Here is a 20,784-nt window from a genome sequence, read left to right on the forward strand (position 1 = left end):
GAGCTGGGAGTGGGGTCGGAGCCAGTACCTGGAGTGGGTGTGATGGTGGGGGGAATGGGGGTAGAGTCATGAGCAGGGGTAGTGTTCCCCTCGGGGTTCTGGGGGGTGGGAATAGTGACAGTGGGGTCTGTGGGGAACGTGTCAGCAGAATGCAGGTGAGTGGCGCTGGTAGGGTCGGACGTGGTGGCAGACACGGCAGTAGGGGTGGTGGAAGTCACTGAGCTTGTGGCATCAGCATTGATGTGAGGGGCGGAAGTGGCTGTGGGAGTGGCCATGATGGGGGCAGAAGTGACATCATCAATCAGCGTCGTGGTGGTAGCTGCATCAGCCGCATGGCTAATGGTGTTTCCGAGGCCAGGGGAATCTTCTGGAATGTTTGAGGAGCGCTGGTTATGGAGGTGGGTGGATAAAAGTTTGTTGTACTTACAGTTTTTGATGTTTGAGATGGAATTGAAATACTGTTTGTTGAGAGTATGGATTCTCCTGAGGATGTAGTACAGAGTGGGTCCTTTGCAATACTGAGAGAGTGTGGCCCTCAGCTGCGGCAGGGCAGACTGTAGAGAGGTTAGGTGCCGGCGCATTGCTGCAAGCGTGGAGCGGACAGATGTCCTGCTGTGGAAGCTTTTTGCCTTGCACACTCAAAACAGTTTGGTTTTCCCCTTAAAATTAGTATTCTTGCCATGTTTATCTGTATGAGGAGAGAGCGGGTTGGTTAGCAGGTGGACACCAGTGGAGGTATTGCCATGGAGAATGCATCAAGTAGTACTACTTGATGGTTAAGTGCCAGACTTTGTTTAAATTTTAAAGCAAACTGGCTGACTTCCCCAGGTTATATTTTCTAATCAACCTGTTCAAAGACATTATTACACCCCTGTGGAGTAGGTAGGTCCTGCACCTCCTGGTTCTGGGTAGGGACACTATCACTGCCCCATAAGAGGCTGTTTGTGAATAGCTGCAGCCTGGTTTACTGAGTTGAAACAGGTGCCAGGTGTTCTTGTTCAGCACGTATATGAGCTCAGATCAAACAGCATATCCCTTTGGTTGTTTTTGAAGCAAGCAAGGTATTGATTATTCCCATTCAGTCCATGCTTACAAAACTAGTAACACTGTCCTATTGTAGATGGGATTGTCCAGCAAATGCTGGCAGTCCTGAATGTCAGCATTTTTCCTTGCACATTCAATTTAGGATTGTTGGTATGGCTTGCAGTGCAGTGTACAAGATCCTGTTCTCTGCCAAAATAGTGTGCACTTACCTGCTTCAATGAAACAAAATAGGTGACAGCCATTGGCTGGCTTATTTCTCAGCAGAATGCCCTGGTTTAAAAGTTAAACAAAGTCTGGAGGTTAATTATTAATCAGCAATAATGGCTGCATTCTCCATGGCAATACCTCTATAGGTCAGGTATCCACTTGGCAACCAATCATAGCTGTTTTCTCATACAAGTGTTAATTATGCCCTTGAATTCGTATTCTTTTGAATTGCCCTGATGAGTTCAATGGGAGAAACTTCAATATTTCTTTTCCCAGCAATGCACTTTTTAAATGGTGTTGAGTCAGTTAATAATACTAACCAGTGCTGTTCACAATTGATTCCATTTTGTATTAAAATATACTTTTGGCCTATTTTAATTGATGGTTGAGTTACTTCCACTGATGCTGTTGCAAATAAATTTAATTGTGATCAGTTTCAATGATCTGCTTTCAGTCACTTGATTGCATTTTGATCCGAAGTTTAACTTTGTGTTTGCTTGCTTTTAATATCATGAAAATTTAGTAAAGATAAAATTGTAACACAGAAAACTAAATTGGTTGTTTTGTAAGTCTTGGCTATTTCATTGTCTATATTACAGCCTCTGTCTTAAGATGCAGGTTTGATCCGTGATGGTCAATTCTTAAACATCTTGTGTGTGTGTGAGGAGTTCCACTCTGGCCTGGCAGTCTCTAACTTGCTGCAGAGGAAGAGGACAGTTAAGAATGTGCACTATTCGCTAGACCCTCCATTAGAGGCCATATGAGCTTTTCATTTTTGTGCTCCTCTTCCAACGTCCAGTCAACAGAGGTTACAGCCATTAGCAGCTGTCACCTATTTGTCAGTGATCATATCTGTCATCTTCAGATCTCACTTGCAGACATCCTTGTGAAACTGTGAACATTTCATGGAGAGGTGATGGCTTAGTGGTATTGTCACTGGACTGTTATTGCAGAGACCCAGGTAATGTTCAGGGGACCCAAGTTTTTAAATTTCGCCATAGCAGTTGGTGGAATATGAATTTAGTAAATTTCTGGCATTGAGTCTGATGATGATCATGAAGCTTTTGTTGATTGTCGGAAAAACTCAACTGGTTCACTAGTTTCCATTAAGGAAGGACTGGCCTGGCCTACATGTGACTACAACCCCAAAGGCAGTATGGTTGACTCTTAACTGCCCTCTAGAGATGCTAGCCTAGCCAGCGATGCCCTCAATCTGTGAATGAATTGTTTCTTTTAAAATTCATTCTTTGGGATGTTTGTATAGCCATTGTGCTTCTGCTTAATGTGGTTAAGTTGGCCTGCATGTTGGAAATGGAAATGGCAAATCTTCCTATTTTGTTTTGGAGCATGGAAACAAAGGTCTATACATTCCTGATTTTTTTTTTCATTGTAGGAACAGATTTATCTATTATGCCATAATATACTTCTGGATAAGTAAACTGTACTACTGTTCCATTTACACAATTTGTCTAATTCCTTACTTCATACTAATTATTCTATCTATCCACTGTGAAATACCTATCCTCCTCATTTACCTGTCTTCTATTTCTGGTTTAATCTATAAACTTGGATTTACAGTACCCCTAAACCTACTTATAATTAATCTTGCATGGTTAAGAATGGGATGCAAATCTTTATTCTCTGCAGTGTTTTTGCTTCAGGCAATGATTTGTTGGTTATGTACAACTGACCTGCTGGTTGACAACTCCAGTAGATCTACTTTATTTACACTGCCAGGTCTGTGCACACTGTCTCTGATTTCAAAGATGAAATGAGAAAGTGAGCTCTGCAGATGCTGGAGATCAGAGTTGAAAATGTGTTGCTGGTAAAGCACAGCAGGTCGGGCAGCATCCAAGGAACAGGAGAATCGAGGTTTCGGGCATAAGCCCTCCATCAGGAAGCCATTCCTGATGAAGGGCTTATGCCTGAAATGTCGATTCTCCTGTTCCTTGGATGCTGCCTGACCTGCTGTGCTTTACCAGCAACACATTTTCAGCTTTCAAAGATGAAAGCCAATCCTATTGACCGTATCAAATCCCTTTCTGCAATTGTGTGGTTAATCATTTGATGGTGTTGGTGGATGCTCGCTGAAAATGGAGACCTGACTTGGTGACAAGCTCACTTTTCTGCAAGGAACACTGGACAGGAGTGCTACTAGACTGAACAAATGAACCGAGAACTGGAGTATGCAAAACCACATTAACAGGCAGTTTAGAGGACTTTACCTCGCCAAGTAGATAATCTATTTGATAATTATTTAGTTGAAGCAAGGTTCTCGACAGTGATCTCCTCTGTTCCTCTTTGTGTAATTTTTTTTCTAGCCTGAGAATGTTCATGTGGAATGTCTTTTGGTTACTTAGCTAATTTATTTATTTGAATGCCATTCTTATGCATCCTGTTCAGTGAATTCATGAACTTCACCATTGGCAATGTAGAACCTTTTGCGTAAGGTTTTCTGAAATTTAAGTATTTAGTCAGCTGTGTTGGCTGCTATGTTGCTAATAGTTTCAAAAAACCTGCAACAGATTTATATGTTCATTCTTTAAGTCTCGTTTAAGATTTTCAAAATCAGAGCCTAAATATCATGATATTTAAGGTATGCATCTTGACTTTTTTTAAAAAGCTGACTCCCCTATTGACTTTAATGCTAAACAGGTTTTTTCTTGTATCCCATGTTGGGAAGATGAATTGTGTGCATGTTTAAATAGAACATAGCAACTTCGAGGTGAAAGAAACAAATTGTCCTGAGCAGACATGAGTTAAAGCAGCATGAAATAGATTTATTCAACTAGAATACTTCCATATTAGTTATTCCACAAGATTCCCCATTTCTTCCTCCCTCCCTCCCACTCTTACATTAGTGTGCAGGGTCTAATCTTGTGCACTGTTATTCACTGCCACTTACACCCAGGTTATATTACAATTTAACCATTTAATTAATATTGCCTTGTCCCTGTAATAGGAATCTAAGAATATCTTTTCCCTGCATGTGTTCCTGTATGTATTTCCTAAGTCCTCCAGTAGGTGGAATGAATGAACACTTTGGGACTATGTCAATTTAAAATTAAGAACTTGATTCAGTTTGCAGAAAGCAGGTGATCAGTTTAGTAATTCCATATTTTATTTTTGAACCTAATTTCTTCTGTAACATAGTCAGATGAATGTCAGTGATCTCAAATAGCAACTTTAGTTTTTTTTTGGTTTTATTTTTAATTCTTTCTGGTTAGTGTCTGCTATGAAACTGTTTAAAGAATTTGTCATTTGAGTACTTTTGAAAAAGATATCCCCACAAGTGGCTCTTTATTTAGGACAGGAGGACCACAATCTATCCTTAATCCCTCTTACATAAGAATGGGAGAAATGTGGGCAGGGGTTTTGGGGCTCCCAAAACCTATTACACCATTGAATATGATTTCAAACTGATCTTGACCTTCACCACAACTCTTCTATCTGTTCCTTTCAACCCTTGGATTTTCAAATTGTCTGCTTTGGCCTCAGCTATTCAGTGATGTGCCTTCTAAAGCTCCCTTGTGTAAAGAATCCATAAATCTATGGTCCTTGGACGAAATTGCACTTCATCTGAGTCTTAAAGGCACAACCACTTCTTTTGAAATTACACAATATTTCTAGATTTCCCCCACATGAGGAAACTTCTTTTTATCATCTGCCCTGTCAAGTCTTTTCAGAATCTTGTGTTTCAATACACTTGTTTGACAGCTCCATCATCCCAGAAATCAATGGTAGTTACGTTCCTGTGCAACACAGTGTTATAAAAAATTATGCAATATAAATAATGGGGTCTATGGGAAAAACAGGGTTAGGGCCGAACCGCCAAAAATATCAGTAAAAATCAAAACAAAAATAGTTAGCCTAACACAAACGATAGCACAGTCTAAGTGAATCTTAAAATCATAAATTTACTGTATTATTTCATTAAAATAAAACACTTTTAACACTCAAATCATTTGACTTCCGCCTTGTACCTTTTACGAAGCTCTCCACCAGAAAGTGCATGTGCCGACTAACCACGTTATGCCGATGCAGAAGTCCTGTCCTCCACGCGATTCTCACCTGGCTTGAAGTAAAGTTCCTTTTAAATGTAGACTACAATGTCCAGTTTCAAGGCTTGCACAGCTGATTGCATTCCTGTTTTAGCTGAACACACTGAATTTGTATTTTGCAGACAGGATTGTGAGGCTGCGTTTTGCTGTTCAGGTCAGTGCCAGGGATGGAATTGTGTAATAGCAAACGAGATTTTGCTTTGTTAAAAAGAGTCCGCAATTCACTGATAGTGTTATAGCTAAATCGCATTTAATAAACATACATTATAGGAGAACTACCTGTACATTGAGGTGAGGGGGGGGGGGTGGAGATTAAGACAATTTCAATAATAAATTCTTGTTCAGTACAGCCTTTCAAAGCAACCCAGGATGTCCACCATTTTAAAAGCAATTTCCTGCATGTAGCAAGTTCATACTTCAGTGGCTTATCTCATTATTTCCACTGTCACAAATCAGGTGCTTAATTTTCAATATTATTAGTGTTAAAATATCAATTTTTATTTTTTAAATATATCCTCAAAGCCATGCATTAGACTCATTATGGCAATGACAGATATTAAGTTGTGCATTAAAATAATTGAATGAAACAGTAGGGGGAGTGGATATTGTTTCAAAAGTATCGGAGCTCTTGCACTTCAGAATTGCGTTTTTATATGAAGTCAGTTTCAATGTGTTGGGTTAACAAATAAGATCAATAGTTTTGATAGGTCTGAGCTGCTTTCCAAAGCAAATATATTCCTCATGGAATATATGAAAAGGAGTCAGCCCCTCAAGCTTACTCCATAACTCAATAAAATTATGATTTGGTTACACCACAATCCTGCCCATACTCCAATAACTTTTCACCCTTAGATTCTGGAGAATCTATCAATAAAATATTGAAAGACTTTGAAACTCTCTCTCAAATTTGTGCAAAAGAAAATTTGCCTTCTCTGCCTGGGCAACCTTTTTTTTTATTGTGAAACAGTGACCACTAGTTCTAGATTTTCTTGCAGGAGGAAGCATCCTTTCTGCATCCACCCTGCCAAGACCCCTCCAACCTTGCATTTTCATCAAGTTGCCTCTTGCTCTCAAAGCCAGTCAAGCCTATACAAGCCTAACCTGTCCAACTTTCATTGCAAGACCAACTGCCATTCCAATTATCCTTCAATAAACGTTCTCTGAATTGCTTCCAGTGTATTTGCATTCTTCCTCAAATAGGAAGCCTTGTACAGTACTCTGACGCGGTCTTTCTAACCTTTTACAATTTGATTCGGTCACCTAGATCCTTTTTGCATCTTGGAATCTCTTGCAGTTTAGAATGTGTTTTTATTCTTTCTGCCAAGTTGGACAATAGCACTTTTTCCCAAATTGTTCTCCCATTTGCCCATCTAATTATTTCCTTTATTGTAGTCTTTTGTTGTCTTCACAACTTAATTTCTGATTGATCTGTCATCAGCAAATTTAGTAAATGCACTTTCAGTTGCTTTTACATATAGACACGTAAAAATAGAATAGGTTGAGGCCCCAGCACTGGTCCTTGCAACAAACTATTCATTATGTTTTGTCAAGCAGAAAAAGACCCATTTGTGCCTTCTATTTCAACCATACCAATCTATTACCTTTAACCATTAGCTTTTGCTGTTAGTGCACGTTACTACTTTGGAGAACTTCAATAAATTGGTTAGACATGATTTTCCTTCCACATCATTTTGACATGCCTGAATTGTCTTGAACTTAGTTAAGTGTCCAGAAATATCATCCAACATTTGCTCTTTAATAGATTGTTAAACCAGCTGGCATATGGTTTCCTGCTTTTTGTCATTTTTGTTTTAAACAAACTTGTTACATCTGCTGTTTTCCAATCAGATTGAATCTTTCCTGAATGTAGGGAATTTTTGAAAATTAAAAGCAGTGCAGCAAGAATTGTACTAACTATTTTTAAGAGCCTACAATGAAGTCCAATAGAATCTAGAGCTCCAACAGTTTACTCCTATCATCTCCCTAGTGATCAAGGAAGACCAAAATTGTACATTGCTTTAGATGTGGCCTCTTGTAGAGTTGCATCAAAACCCTTAATTGTACACCTAATTCTCTTGCAATAAAAATAAAGATTCCATTTACCTTTGTGCTATTTGCCATTTACTGTAGTGCAGCATTTTGTAATCACTTTCCATTTAAATATTTTGCTCCTTTAATTTTCGTATTAAATTGGATAACCTTGGATCTTCCACTATTATTTTTATTCCCACCTGTCAGCTATTTTTATTCATTCTCCTAAGCATACCTTTTGCAGATATTATTTTTGTCCCCTTTCAGAATTTGTTTTCCGTTTCCAACTCTTCTTTTGTATTGATAGAAAATATGGCTACAGTACACTTCAGTCCCTTCATCCAAGTCAACAATATAGCTCTTAAATAATTGAAGACTCAGCTCTGATCCTTTTGGCATGCTAGTTGTAGCTTGCCAAACTAAAATTGGCCCATTTGGCCTGACTATTCATCTATTTTCTGAGAGCCCTTGCCTAGGGATTGGTCAGTAGAAGTGCTTACCAAGTGTCTTGCCCCACACTGTCACCTATCCACCAAAACCTTGAAGGCTTCTTAGTAAATTGTACTTTGGTAATCATCTGTAAGTTGCAACTTGCGTTTTGATTTTTGGATGCATTTAAAGTATTAGTTTAATATTGCACTTGCCTTTTCACACAATAGGCACTGAACATTTTGAAGCTCTGCTGCTTAGAATATATTTTATTCGTCCACCAGTTTTCATGAGAAAGTATTAATGTAGTGTTTTATATCCCAGATGTGCCCCAAAGATACATGTACTTTATTTAGTTGACCCACATCTAGGAGCATTTTGAGCATGTACAGCTTACAGAAATCTTAAATTGTCTAATGTTCCTTTTGTAGATTGGGGAAAAGAAACAAATGATCACAAAGGCAAAGTTGTGTTTTCTTTAGAATCTGAACATTTCGACTGAGAATATTGTTTGTGTGCTTGTACTGAACTGCAAAGTTTTGAAGAATATTCCACTGTTTCAAAAGTATTTTGGAAAAAGATTGTATATTTTTGGAATAGGTATATGCTTCAATCAAATGTTTTTGCCACTTGTTTATGATGGAAATGTGCAGTTAACTCCATATGTATCTCGTCCATTGTTGGAACTGTTGACTGAAGTTTTCGTCAACAATTCCATAGATTAATTTCAGATATCTTATCGATATGGACAAGTTGGACCAAAGGGTCTGTTTCCGTGCTGTACATCTCTATGATTCTGTTTGTCTGGGTGAATTTTACTTGGCTTTGTGCAGTTAATCTGGAGCTTTGTAGAAGTAACAATGTAACCAGCTTGTTGGAACAGAAACTCCAGTCTACATACATTGATGGCTGAACAATCAACAGTGCTGCTCTAAAGAACCAAGTATCGTTATAATGCATACAAAGTGTAATTATTGTGTATCCACATCTCCTGGCACTTCAGCTCGATCAACTTACTGCACTTGCATAAGACAGTTAACAAAAGCCTATGGTCACTTTATAATTCATTGATTTTATTTGTCTGTCTGGAATGTTTTTCAAGGATTGCCAGTCACTCAGATTGCCTTTTTTTTTTAATGTTGAGGAAAAGCTCTACATTTTTGCTGGGAGTTTCAAATAAGGCTCCTTTTGAAATGTGGAGCTGTACTTCAAATTTGATACATTCATCATAGTTCAGGACGGTTGACGGTAAACAATACTCCCTTGTTCACAGTCAGTTGCTATGTTCTATGCTTTAAATGCCTAGTATGTCATCTAGCCACTTCAGTAGTGCATATGAAAGAGAGAGGTAAGGCAAGTCTGAGATTTGTGCTGTGCAGTTTAGAAGGATGGGGAGGGATAGTGGAATATTGGACTCCTTGGGGAGAGGGGGGTGTCAGTTTTAGGTAGATGGGATTTTCAGGTCCTGGAGCAGAGGTCAGGTTCTGGGTGAGTGGGTGGTGGTTGGGTGTGATGGGTTGGGGTTTAGTTTATTAGTTTTTCAGGTTAGACTTCTAATAGTTTGCCTTTTTACTGGGTAACTATTTGCTGAATTGCAGCAGAACCATCCCAATTCTCAATTTAAATGGATATTTTCAGAGGATTCCAGGCCTGGAGAATTGCCCAACAGATTCTTCAATTTCCAAGGCAATTCCCACCAAGTCTGGTACATTGGAGATTCTGCAGGGTTCTGATGCACAACTCCCATCTACACTACAGCAAGTATTATCTGACTATTGAAAAATCTGAACGTAGGTTTTCTACATAAAAGTATCTCAAACCTGTCAACTCCAAATTACAATACAAAAATAAAGCTCAAAAAGTGCTCTTAAAATAAAGATGGACACTCTTGAGCAAAGTGCATTTAAGATTAGCTTTCAGCCGTTCTTTAGATGTTTTTCAACTATTATACGTTTATTATGAATGAATGACTGAAATAGACATCCAACAGTTTATGTGGCTCTGTTTAGATGCAGTATGTTCCAAAGAGGATACTAAACTTCCTTTTTGAGCCAATTGCAATGAATAAATGTTACAGCATAAACCTGTTAGGAGCAACTTTCTTTATCTCATGTAAAATCTGTTATGGACACATAATAAACTACAGTAGGTTCATATTTTTGGGGATATCTAGTCATAACTAAATTGCCCAGTTAGCTGTAACTGACATGTTAGAACATGTCTTTGAGAATAAGTTCCTTATTCCTTGTAAGGATCATGTCATTATGTTCAATGGGTTGGATCAGTAGCAAGTCTGTCGCAGCTGAATAAAATTTAAACTACAGCATCTTGAAACATACCGTACCTTCAAAAGGTTTAGCAGAAGGAACACTTTTTTTTGGAAAAATAACGTTCTGTGGTTAAAGTTAAGATACTTCTTTCATTTTGAAGGATTCATCCAAAAGTTAAACTGTGTACTCATTTTATGATCTTAAAATATCAATTTTAACACCAGTTGGGTGATAATTTAGTGGTGTCACTTAGATTTGTGACCATTGAGTTAGAGGATTTGAGCTGTAGGGAGAGGCTGAATATGCTGGGGCTATTTTTCCTGGAGTGTCAGAAGCTGAGGGGTGACCTTTATAGAAGTTTATAAAATCCATGAGGGGCATGGGTAGGATGAATAGCCAAGGTATTCTTCCCCAGAGCAGGGGAGTTCAAGGTAAGTGGGGAAATATATAAAAGAAACCTAAGGGACAACTTTTTCACGCAGAGGGTGATGACTGTATGGAATGAGCTGTCAAAGGAAGTTGATACAACTGTAAGATTTAAAAGGCATTTGGATGGGTGTATGAAGAGGAAGGCTCTACAGGGATATAGGCCAAATGTTGGCAAATGGGACTAGATTAATTTAGAATATCCAGTTGGCATGGATGAGTTGGACCGACTGGTCTGTTTCCATGCTGTACAACTGTGCCTGTATCTGCTTTGTGAAGGCATTTGGACTAACATTCTGTGGAGCTTTGCAGGCCAGTTACCTTACCAGTAAATTAGTTTTACAAAATGTGATAAAAATGTCTGAGTACTTAAGTACATCAAACTACTTTTATCTGTTGTTTCAGTAGTTCAGTTGGATGTAAAGCATCTCTGTTTACTGGTTGGAAGGGGGCAGCCAACTTTCCTGGTGTCTTGGCCAATTTTTCTATCTAATCAACATAAATGGAAACAGGTTAGATTAGATTACTAACAGTGTGGAAACAGGCCCTTCGGCCCAACAAGTCCACACTGACCCTCCGAAGAGCAACCCACCCAGATCCATGCCTCTACATTTACCTTCACCTAACACTACGGGCAATTTAGCATGGCCAATTCATCTAACCTGCATATTTTTGGACTGTGGGAGGAAACCGGAGCATCCGGAGGAATCCCACGCAGACACGGGGAGAATGTGCAATCTCCACACAGACAGTTGCCTGAGGCGGGAACTGAACCCGGGTCTTTGGCACTGTGAGGCAACAGTGCTAACCACTGTGCCACCGTGCTGCCCACATTCATCAAATTTTGCTGTTTGCAAGTTGGTGGCTATGTGTGTCCATAAGTGGCTGCATTTCAAAAGTAATAGATTGCATCTGGAGTATTTTGCTATTTTGATTTGCGGTAGTACCAAATTAATGCAAATTTTGTTACTGCTGACTTTATTTTGGTTTTTACAGCCAATGGCGAAGTTTTCAGACATTACTGGGACTTGGCACAGTTTATCTAGACTAAATCTGTCTGTTCTCTAAACCTTTTCACTGATAAAAAAGAATGGAATTCAGATATGCAAATGAATGCATGAAAAATTCTGTTTGCACAAGAATTTTATTCCATTCCAGAATTGCATTTATTTTGATATGCGTTCAAACAGTCTGTATTAATTTTCTGATTTACGTAACTTTGGTACAGGATTGGATATAGTCTTATTTTTGAATTGTTATTCAGTTTTTTAAAAAATTTTTCTCTTGTATCCTTAGATACGTGTTTAACCTATGGATAAAGTTGGAAAGATGTGGAGCAATTTAAAATACAGATGTCAGAACCTTTTTGTTAATGAAGTTGGAAGCAGAAATGAAAATGACTTAAACTGTCAGAAATGTTCGGTTAGTAAAAATGTAAGTGTACAAGCTAGTGATTTGCCTCAGCATGGTTTAAGTCCATTAAACAGAAACAGAACTATACCACTGGTTGCAGACACGTGTCTAAAAACAGATAAATGGAATAGAAATTGTGTTTCTGACATCCCAGAGATTGTTGAAACTGACTTAGATAAAGAGAATGAAAACTTGGCCACACCACCAGATTCTCATCTTGTTCGAAGAGACTCTTACTCCCGACATGCTCCATGGGGTGGAAAAAAGAAGCATTCTTGCTCTACAAAAATGCAAATGTCCTTTGATGTCGATAAACGCTTTAGTCGGACAAGGTATGGATTACAGAGACGTGAAAGACGCTATGGTGTAAGTTCTATACATGACATGGATAATTTGTCTAATCGGAGTATGACACGGCAATCTATACGCCAGCGATTGCAAGAAACTGTAGGACTGTGTTTTCCACTACGAGCCCGCAATAAACAATCTAAGAGCTTACTTTCCAGCCGGAGAAAAATATTGCTCTCTGAACTCATGCTTGAAAGATGTCCTTTTCCAGCTGGATCAGACCTAGCACAAAAATGGCATCTTATTAAGCAGCACACTGCTCCTGTAAGCTCACAGTCAGCCTGTTGGCTTGAGACTTTTGATCCAACTTTTGCTTCTGCAGAAGATGAAGAAGATAGACTTCGTGAAAGACGAAGACTCAGCATCGAAGAAGGAGTTGATCCTCCTCCCAATGCTCTTATACATACCTTTGAATCAACTGCACAAATTAATCAAACATACAAGCTGGGACCAAAGTTAGCACCTGGGATGAGTGAACTTTCTGGTGACAGTCGTGCAATAACAAATGGAGATTGGGACTCTGAAGAAGACACCACAACTCTCTGTCTCCAGGCACGCAAACAGAAATCACGGCAAGTGGCAGCAGAAAACATTAGTCATTCTACCAAACCTGGGCCCTGGAAAGTACACACACAAATTGATTACATTCATTGTCTGGTACCAGACCTACTACAGATTACAAGTAACTCTTGTTACTGGGGAGTGATGGACCGTTATGAAGCGGAGGCTCTCCTTGATGGCAAGCCTGAAGGTACTTTTTTACTCAGGGACTCCGCACAAGAGGACTACCTTTTTTCTGTGAGCTTCCGCCGTTATAATCGCTCTTTGCATGCAAGGATTGAGCAATGGAATCACAATTTTAGTTTTGATGCCCATGATCCCTGTGTTTTTCACTCTTCTACAGTAACTGGCCTTCTGGAACACTATAAAGATCCCAGTTCATGCATGTTTTTTGAACCTTTGCTTACTGTTCCACTGACCAGGACTCTTCCTTTTAGTCTGCAGTACATCTGCCGTGCAGCTATCTGCAACTGTACAACATATGATGGGATAGATGTACTTCCACTTCCTCCACCTCTGCAAGAGTATCTGAAAGAGTACCATTACAAGCAAAAAGTAAGGGTGCGATGGTTAGAATGAGAACCATTAAAGGTCATATGAGAAGTGCACCCAATGATTCTTGGCTCTTTTTGAGTTGCCAAAAAATCTTACTCATTGGGTATGTAGTTGAACGTTATTTGTAAGAATTCTTTCTGAATTATTTGGGCTTGAATTGACTTAGTTTGTGGTTACTCTTTCAGGTACTTGAGCACTTTGTGGTATCTGAGATTTTTAGTGGATACTGCTGTTCTACCTACAAATTTAATGTGCATGTATTTATTATGTTGGCTTCTAGGAATTTACTAGCTTTTATAGTCATCTCTGTGCAGGATATGGTCAAATCAAAATCATTTGATTAGGGCAACTGTGGAGCTCTGTAAAATTGATGCTAAAACATGTAATATGCACATTTATTATAGGTTCTTGGAAATCATGATGGAATTCAAATCAATTTAATGAGGTCATCCTTTGAGATCAAACACCTCTAGTGTTGAATTGACATTCTGGTAATTAATCTGGATGATTTTAATCAAATTGGAAAGATCTAATTTTTGTTTGTCTACAAAGATTTTTCTTTCCTTTTAATACACTCTTTTTGGAGTGGTTTCAGGATATTAGTTGTGTACTTAATGATGCAGCTCGAGTGCTTAACTGGGTGTTTATAGTACTGCACTGTCATTGAGAGTGGATGTTAAATTGAGGAACCGTCTGCTCCTGCCTGTGGATGAAAAAGATCCCTTAACACTATTTTGTAAAGTCTTATCCCAGTCTCATAGCTAATATTTATCTGTTACATAGTGCCAGTTTTAAAACCTGTTGCTGTTTGCGGGAGCTTGTTGCACACAAATTGGCTGCCACATTTCTTGCAGAATCAGTGACCACCATTGAAAAGAACTTCATTTGCTGTAAAGCACTTTTGGGATGACCTGAGGTTGTGAAAACCACTATTTTAGGATCATCCTGACCTTTTTGAGATTGTCATCTTGAAATAGTTTCCATGCATTTTCTTTTTGAGAATGGGCATCTTTTATTTGTACTTTAGTAGCAGTTGTCCTAATGGACATCAGAAAAACTGGCCCTTGCAATTTTTTGTACCAAATCCCAAATTAAAATTAGCTGACATGAGTGACCGTAGGACCGATGCCCTAATGTAAGATCTGCCTGAACAGTTTAGGAGAACCTTTTAATAACTGAAACGGCAGGGAAGAAAGGTCTCTAAATTGACTTTAGAAATTCAAAAATCAAGCCATTCATGTATTTAAATCTAATGGTGTGCAAGCGAGAATCCAGGCTGTAAATTGTGCAGTTGAAGTATAACAGTTTACTTTGGCAGTTAAAGGTGGGCATTGGACCAGAATGTAAATTTAAAGTGTGAAGAACATTTTAAAACTGATTAGAGGAAAAAAATCTGCAATCTCCACAAGTTCTATTTGAAATAATTGGCAGATAACAGCATGCACGTATGAACACCTAGGGACTTGTAAAACTACAGCAGGGTCTTATGTTAAGGTAGAGGAGGATGAGCTCTGAGCAGATTTCACTTTCTGTTTTTGTTTATAATTTAGGAGATTGGACATCCTTGCAGTTTGATCTGCAGTTACTACTACCCTATTCTGGAAGTACTTTTTGCTATGAAATAGACATCAGCAATTTCTTCCACTACTATACAACTAAATCATCACAGAACACCAGGACAATGAACCACCTGCCCCTTTCTGCAAATGATTTTCCTTGTTAGTATTGTTGGTTTGAATATGGTGCCACTTCCAAATATGATGGGAAGGAGTAAGGTCACTCTGTCTTACAGTTAATGAACGTTTCTGTTGACTTTTTGTTTAGGATGTTTGCATTTTGAAAGTGATCATTTAAAATATTTGTGACCCAAGACCAAATATGAATTTAAAACATGAACTTAATATTTTAGTAAACATCCAGAAAAGATTTTTATTTACCTTGATGTTTTCCATAAAAGGTGAAAACAGTAATCTTTGTTATCCTTTTCAATTAGCCTACTTTGTCATAACTATTGATCATTTTCACTTATTTTTATTTCGAGACCCACAACAATGTGGTTGCCTCCTAACTGCCCTATGGGCAATAAGCAGTGGGCAATAAATGCTGGCTTAGCCAGTGATGCCCTGATCACGTGAACGAATGATAAAAGAAAAGAATGCACTCCAAGGGGTGTTTTACTTTCACATTTTCTTTCTATCAAAACTTTAAGTATCCAAAATGTTTAAGTATCCACTACTTGGATGTAAGGAAAATGTTTATTATGTATTGGCTCCAAAATAACTCTGACACCTTTTTTTTAAAAAAATCCAGTCATGTTCTTGAGATGCAAATGAAATTTCTGCAATACTGACCAGAAGCTTGATAGTTGCTCAATAAAATGCTGTGATCCTTAACTTCTTTTGTCTAAAGAGCCATTTTGGACTGCCTTTGCAGTTTTGGCTACATGTAGCCCATTTCTATCCAAAATCAGCTTATTTGGTCTTGTGTTCTGCAGCTTGTGTATTGCATGCTGTGTATTTTCCTTCTGTGACTAAGGAAAAAGCAGCATTTAGCAGAATTGCTTTACATTTTTAGGAAAAAACGGGCACAAACTTATTTTATTGAACCAGATTGCTTTGTGTCCTTGTACTGATTCAAAATCTGATGTTCAGCCGGGATTTTAGTTTGACTGCTTGTGATTACTGGAAAGTGAATTTATTAAATTGGCAATCAGTTTCCGGGTGAAATAGGAAGTTATAATGTAAAATCTGCTTTTAAAAACAATTCTTCAATTCCCTATTTTGTTTTAAGATATACTTTTTTTTGAAAGACTTGCTTTAATAGCACGATTGTATATTTGATGCGCTGAATAAGTACAAGTCTGAAAACTCCTTGGCCATCCTATGTCTTTTTATTTTAAGAGTTATATGCTTGATTTGGAATATTGCCCACACGTTGTGAAGCTGAACTTCAGTTTTATCACATCAGAATTCTTTCAAATTTGGTTTATTTGAACTTCTAAGCTATTCAGTAAACTTTGTAAACACTTGTTTTATATTTGAGGTTTACTTCTTGCCATACATTTGATCATGTAGTTTGTCTTGCTGGATGTATAGAGCGTACACATTTAAGTTGTAACTATTTGTCACCAGCATAGTTAACCTCCCACAATTTTGTGTATATCCCAACTGCATCTCTTTTTAATCTTCATTTCTGTACCTGCACAAAGTTATTCAATTAATCTAAGCTCGTTAGCAAAATCGCCATCTTTATGTTGAGCCCTGTGATGCATGCTCCTAAATTATAGAATTGTGGAAATTCAATTGTGTAAATTTGTTCTCATCAGTACCTGAAATTGTTAATGTGGAACTCTGATCAACATTACCTGATTTACTGACTTGAGGTGCTTTTTGGAAGCAATAATTTGTTAAAAGAACATGATATACTGTGCTTTTCTTTTCCAACTAAAAGGATCTTGTTGGACAGATTCTCAATTTCTGACATCATTTTACTCAGATTGTTGAGAGGGGCCTGGCATTGAGAATGGGGTCCAAAATCCTTTATCTGGAAATAACATTAACATTTTCTCCAAACTTTTAAAATCTTGGCTGTTCAGAAAAAAGAGATCTGAAGGGACATTTTGTTTCTCTGAAGATTTCACATCAAGTGAGAGTGCAACTGAAATAAAACATTATTTTTGTTAATTAATCTTTAATGTACAAATAGGATATTGCTCATCTAAAAGCAAAATAGACATATGATATTGTTCCTTTTGAGAATCTTTCTGTAGTTGGAGCATAATCTCCAATAAGGTACATACTTCAGGTAAATCAAACAAAGATGTGCACCTGTTCTGGTGAATTCTACCGCATTATTCAAAGAATTGGGAGCTCTCTTCTTTTGAGCTTACTATGCCTCTTCATTCAGTATCATCCAAACCAGATTAACTGGTCACTTATCTGTTGAGTGTATGCAAAATGGTGCTAATGTGGATAAGTTGCTGTGTTTGCCTGTCTGTCCCTTTCATTGAAAAGTAATTTTTGTATAAGTGCTTGACATTTCAACATGAAAGACATTGTAAACGCAGATATTTTCTTTTGCTTTTCGTCTGGGTGTGTTCTTATACCATTTTCCATAAATGCTAGTGTTAGACCAATGAGTAATGGTCTGTTGAGGCCTGCACCAGCCAATTGCACTGGTTTCTTATTGGTGCGAGTTTCAGATTTTATTCAAAAGTTCAATAATTGAGTATGGATCTTTTCTAATGAAATATCTTTAATGTCTTTTGTGCCTTCATTATTGCACAGGTTTTCAGATTTTTAAGCTCCCATATTTATGTGGAGGTTTTACAAACAAACAAATAAAGATCAATTTTAAGTAATTACTATCTCTCTATAAGTAGCTTTCACAAACTGAACTCCTTCCCAGCCTACTCCTAATTTCTGAGCTGTTTTCATTCTTATATTCAGTACTTGTGTTACTTTTAAACCTCAACTGTTTTACCGAGAGCAACTTGTAGATATGATAGTTAGGTAGAGATCATCTACCTACCAAATCACCAAATGTTTAATATGGTACGGTCCCAATTGATTCTCAGTGGGATAATACTGTCCTGTATGTGCGTGCAAGCTGGATAACATTTGAACACTTCCCATCAGGATTCCAGACTAAGGTTTTTTACAGTAATATTTCAATAAATTAAAGTTGAGCTTTTGGTGACAATTGTATCTTGTATCAATTTAATAGCTCTTTATGGCCTGAAGGCAAACAATTCATGTGAAGTACAAACCAAATAGTTTTTTGCATGTAATTTTCAAGCCACTTTAGAGGTTGTATCCTAATTTGTTTGCTGATCTAGATTACACAGATATGTTTAATGGATTTTAATCAGAACTATTCAAAACTGATACAGTTAAATGTATTCACAAGTAAATGTTGGCTAAACTCTGAAAATTTACCTTTTTGTTAGGGGGGGTTGGAAATGAAGTTTTCAATAGCTCCAAATTCACAAGGATTTTTGTTTTTCAAAAGGTGGTGAGAATTGGTACAACTTTGTTAATATTGTCTTGGGTGGGGCCAGGTAAGATGATACAGACCTGTACAATAAAATAAAGCACAGGAAGAGATCCTTAGGCCCATTTAAGTTTGTGCCGATTCCTCGTTCTTATTTAGACCTGCTATTTATTGCCCATGTGTGGTATCTGTCCCTCTGTTTGCCTCACATTCGTGTGCTATCAGGATAAACCTTAAATGTCGCTAATGTGCCTGCTTCTACCACCACTACTGGCATTCCAGGCATACATCACTGTCCATATGAAACATTTTTCATGCGCTTCTCCTTGAACCTGTGCCATCTTGCAGTTGGCATTTCCGTCCTGGGAATAAGCCTCTGACTATCCATTCTGTCTATGCCTCTCATAAATTTGTAGATCCCTCAGGTTGCCCTCAGCCTCTGTATTTCCAGTGAAAACAAACTGAGTTAATCCAACCTCTCCTCATAACTAAAACCCTCCAGATCAGACAAGCTCCTGGTGAACCTCCCCTGCACCTTCTCCAAAGCATGTACATCCTTCCAGTAGTGTGGTGATCAGAACTGCACGCAGTATTCCAAATGTGACCTAAGTAAAGTTTGATATTGAACTACCACATTAACAACTTGATTAAAGATATTAAAAGTTAATGATTGGATGAAAATAAACCACCTTGTTTCAATGGCCATTTTGAACTCTGAATTAGGGCAGTCTCAATTCTGGGTCCACAGTACAAAGCTGCCTTTGAAATGGCACCTAGTGGCCATAAGGATAGCGAATGTGGAAATTGAATTTCTATGTATGAATTTAAATCTTGGCAAAATATTGCACTGATGTTTTTCTTTTTTTTTGTAATTTACATGAGACACTTTGACTCATTTGGTCCTCAAAATGGTAGAACTTAATTAAGTTTGCCGTTTCTCCTGAGTGTTTTCAGTCTACCTTATAAGGTATTAAACCAGTAAACTAAATTGGGATTGTCTATGTATTTGTTTGCACAGTGGCATGCAGAGAATGTCATTTTGCTTTCATTCCTCTTTGTGCTAGTTTGCTTGGTGAATTCTGAAGCACTTTCCAAGATATCTAAAGCTCAATAAAATATTGGGTTCTTTGTTTACTCCTTGGTTTATTTTTTCATCTGAACAGCCTGATGGATGAACTGCAGGGATTCTGAAGACATTAGCTAGAACTACAATTTAGTCTGTGTTTGAGGAAGAACCAAATCTTAGTGATATATGTTCCAATTTCGATTTTCTTCCATCAAAGTTGCCTAAAATAACAAAGTTCCACCACCTGTTTGAGCAGCAAGAACTTATCTCAGTGTTTTAAGCTCGTAGAAAACTTTATTTAGATTTTAGTTTTAAGAAATTAAAAGCTGGATCATCTTTTTAATGATTTAATTTCAGTAGACTTTTATGAGCAAGATGGTGACAAGGTCCATTTGATACAGCAGCTGCCGTGTTATGTTTTGAATCCATCCATTAGGATTTGTTAGCAAATTTTCTGAGCAAGGAAAAAAAAACTTCTATTTCAAAGAAAATGTGCAGTTTTTTTTTGTGGGTTCTACAATGTAAGCATGGGACCCCCTATTGTATGGTAGTATACCTGGTCATTTATTTCTAATTGTGCTTTATCTTGCATTGAAGTTGTATGAATGTGCTGTTAAACAGTATTTTTGCAGCTTAGCTGAAAGTAATTATTTGCATATATGTTGATCCCCTCAAACAAATACATTTGTGCACTTTGAGATTTTCATAAATCTCTTTTTCTGTGAGGGAATTGTGTGCCAATTGACGTATCAGATGCTTTGACGTAAGCTAATTGCTATTGGTATGTAAAGTAAGTAATGTTTTGTTTATAACTAAATGTTAGTTCTTCTGAATTTTTAAAAACCTGGCTACATTTGCTTTTGAAGATCCAGCTTTTCGCACATGGCCAATAAATGCATTTATTGTACAATGTATTCTGTTATATTAACATGAAAATGCCTGTCCAGGGTATTGTTTACCTTGCATATAAAAATAATCTGATTCTGTTAGCTGTAGATTAATGCTCATTCTGTGTTGTATAAAACAGATCATTTGTATTATCAGCTCTGTTCACTTGCTGTAATATTGCAACCATTTTTTTTTTCTTTACATCCTGAAGGCTTCCTCTGTGTTCACTCTGGCTTCATTGTCTTAATATGAAATAAAGACTACAGACACAAAATGCCTTTGTATTGTGCATTTTTGTTCTCTCTGATTATCAAGTATCAAAATTAGAGTGCTGCTGCTTCTTGCAAATGACTGGACTACTTTTTAAGGCTGGTGCGTGTTGTAAGCCACATTTAATAAAATTGATTTGCTTAACATAAGCAGAAAATCTTTGAATTCTGCATTCTAATCACTTTGTATGTCAATCTTGGTCAGTAGCATTGATGTTACAAGT

The 20,784-nt window shown here is 37.6% G+C and overlaps 1 protein-coding gene across 3 annotated transcripts in view; it reads left to right on the forward strand.

Annotated features, from left to right (window-relative positions):
- socs5a (suppressor of cytokine signaling 5a) overlaps positions 1-20,565 on the forward strand; it is a 64,075-nt gene extending 43,510 nt beyond the window's left edge. Inside the window, exons 2-3 of one of the 3 annotated variants that reach the window (XM_043695673.1) lie at positions 11,765-13,027; positions 14,896-20,565. In XM_043695673.1, the coding sequence (XP_043551608.1) occupies positions 11,780-13,027; positions 14,896-14,970 (1,323 nt within the window). In that variant the 5' untranslated portion in view covers positions 11,765-11,779 and the 3' untranslated portion in view covers positions 14,971-20,565. Of the gene's footprint in view, positions 1-11,764 lie in introns of all 3 variants that reach the window. The other 2 variants (XM_043695672.1, XM_043695671.1) reach the window with 2 other exon arrangements.
- Positions 20,566-20,784: the final 219 nt, after the last annotated feature.

Source organism: Chiloscyllium plagiosum, chromosome 9 (assembly GCF_004010195.1).
Source record: "Chiloscyllium plagiosum isolate BGI_BamShark_2017 chromosome 9, ASM401019v2, whole genome shotgun sequence".
Taxonomy (NCBI): Eukaryota; Metazoa; Chordata; class Chondrichthyes; order Orectolobiformes; family Hemiscylliidae; genus Chiloscyllium; species Chiloscyllium plagiosum.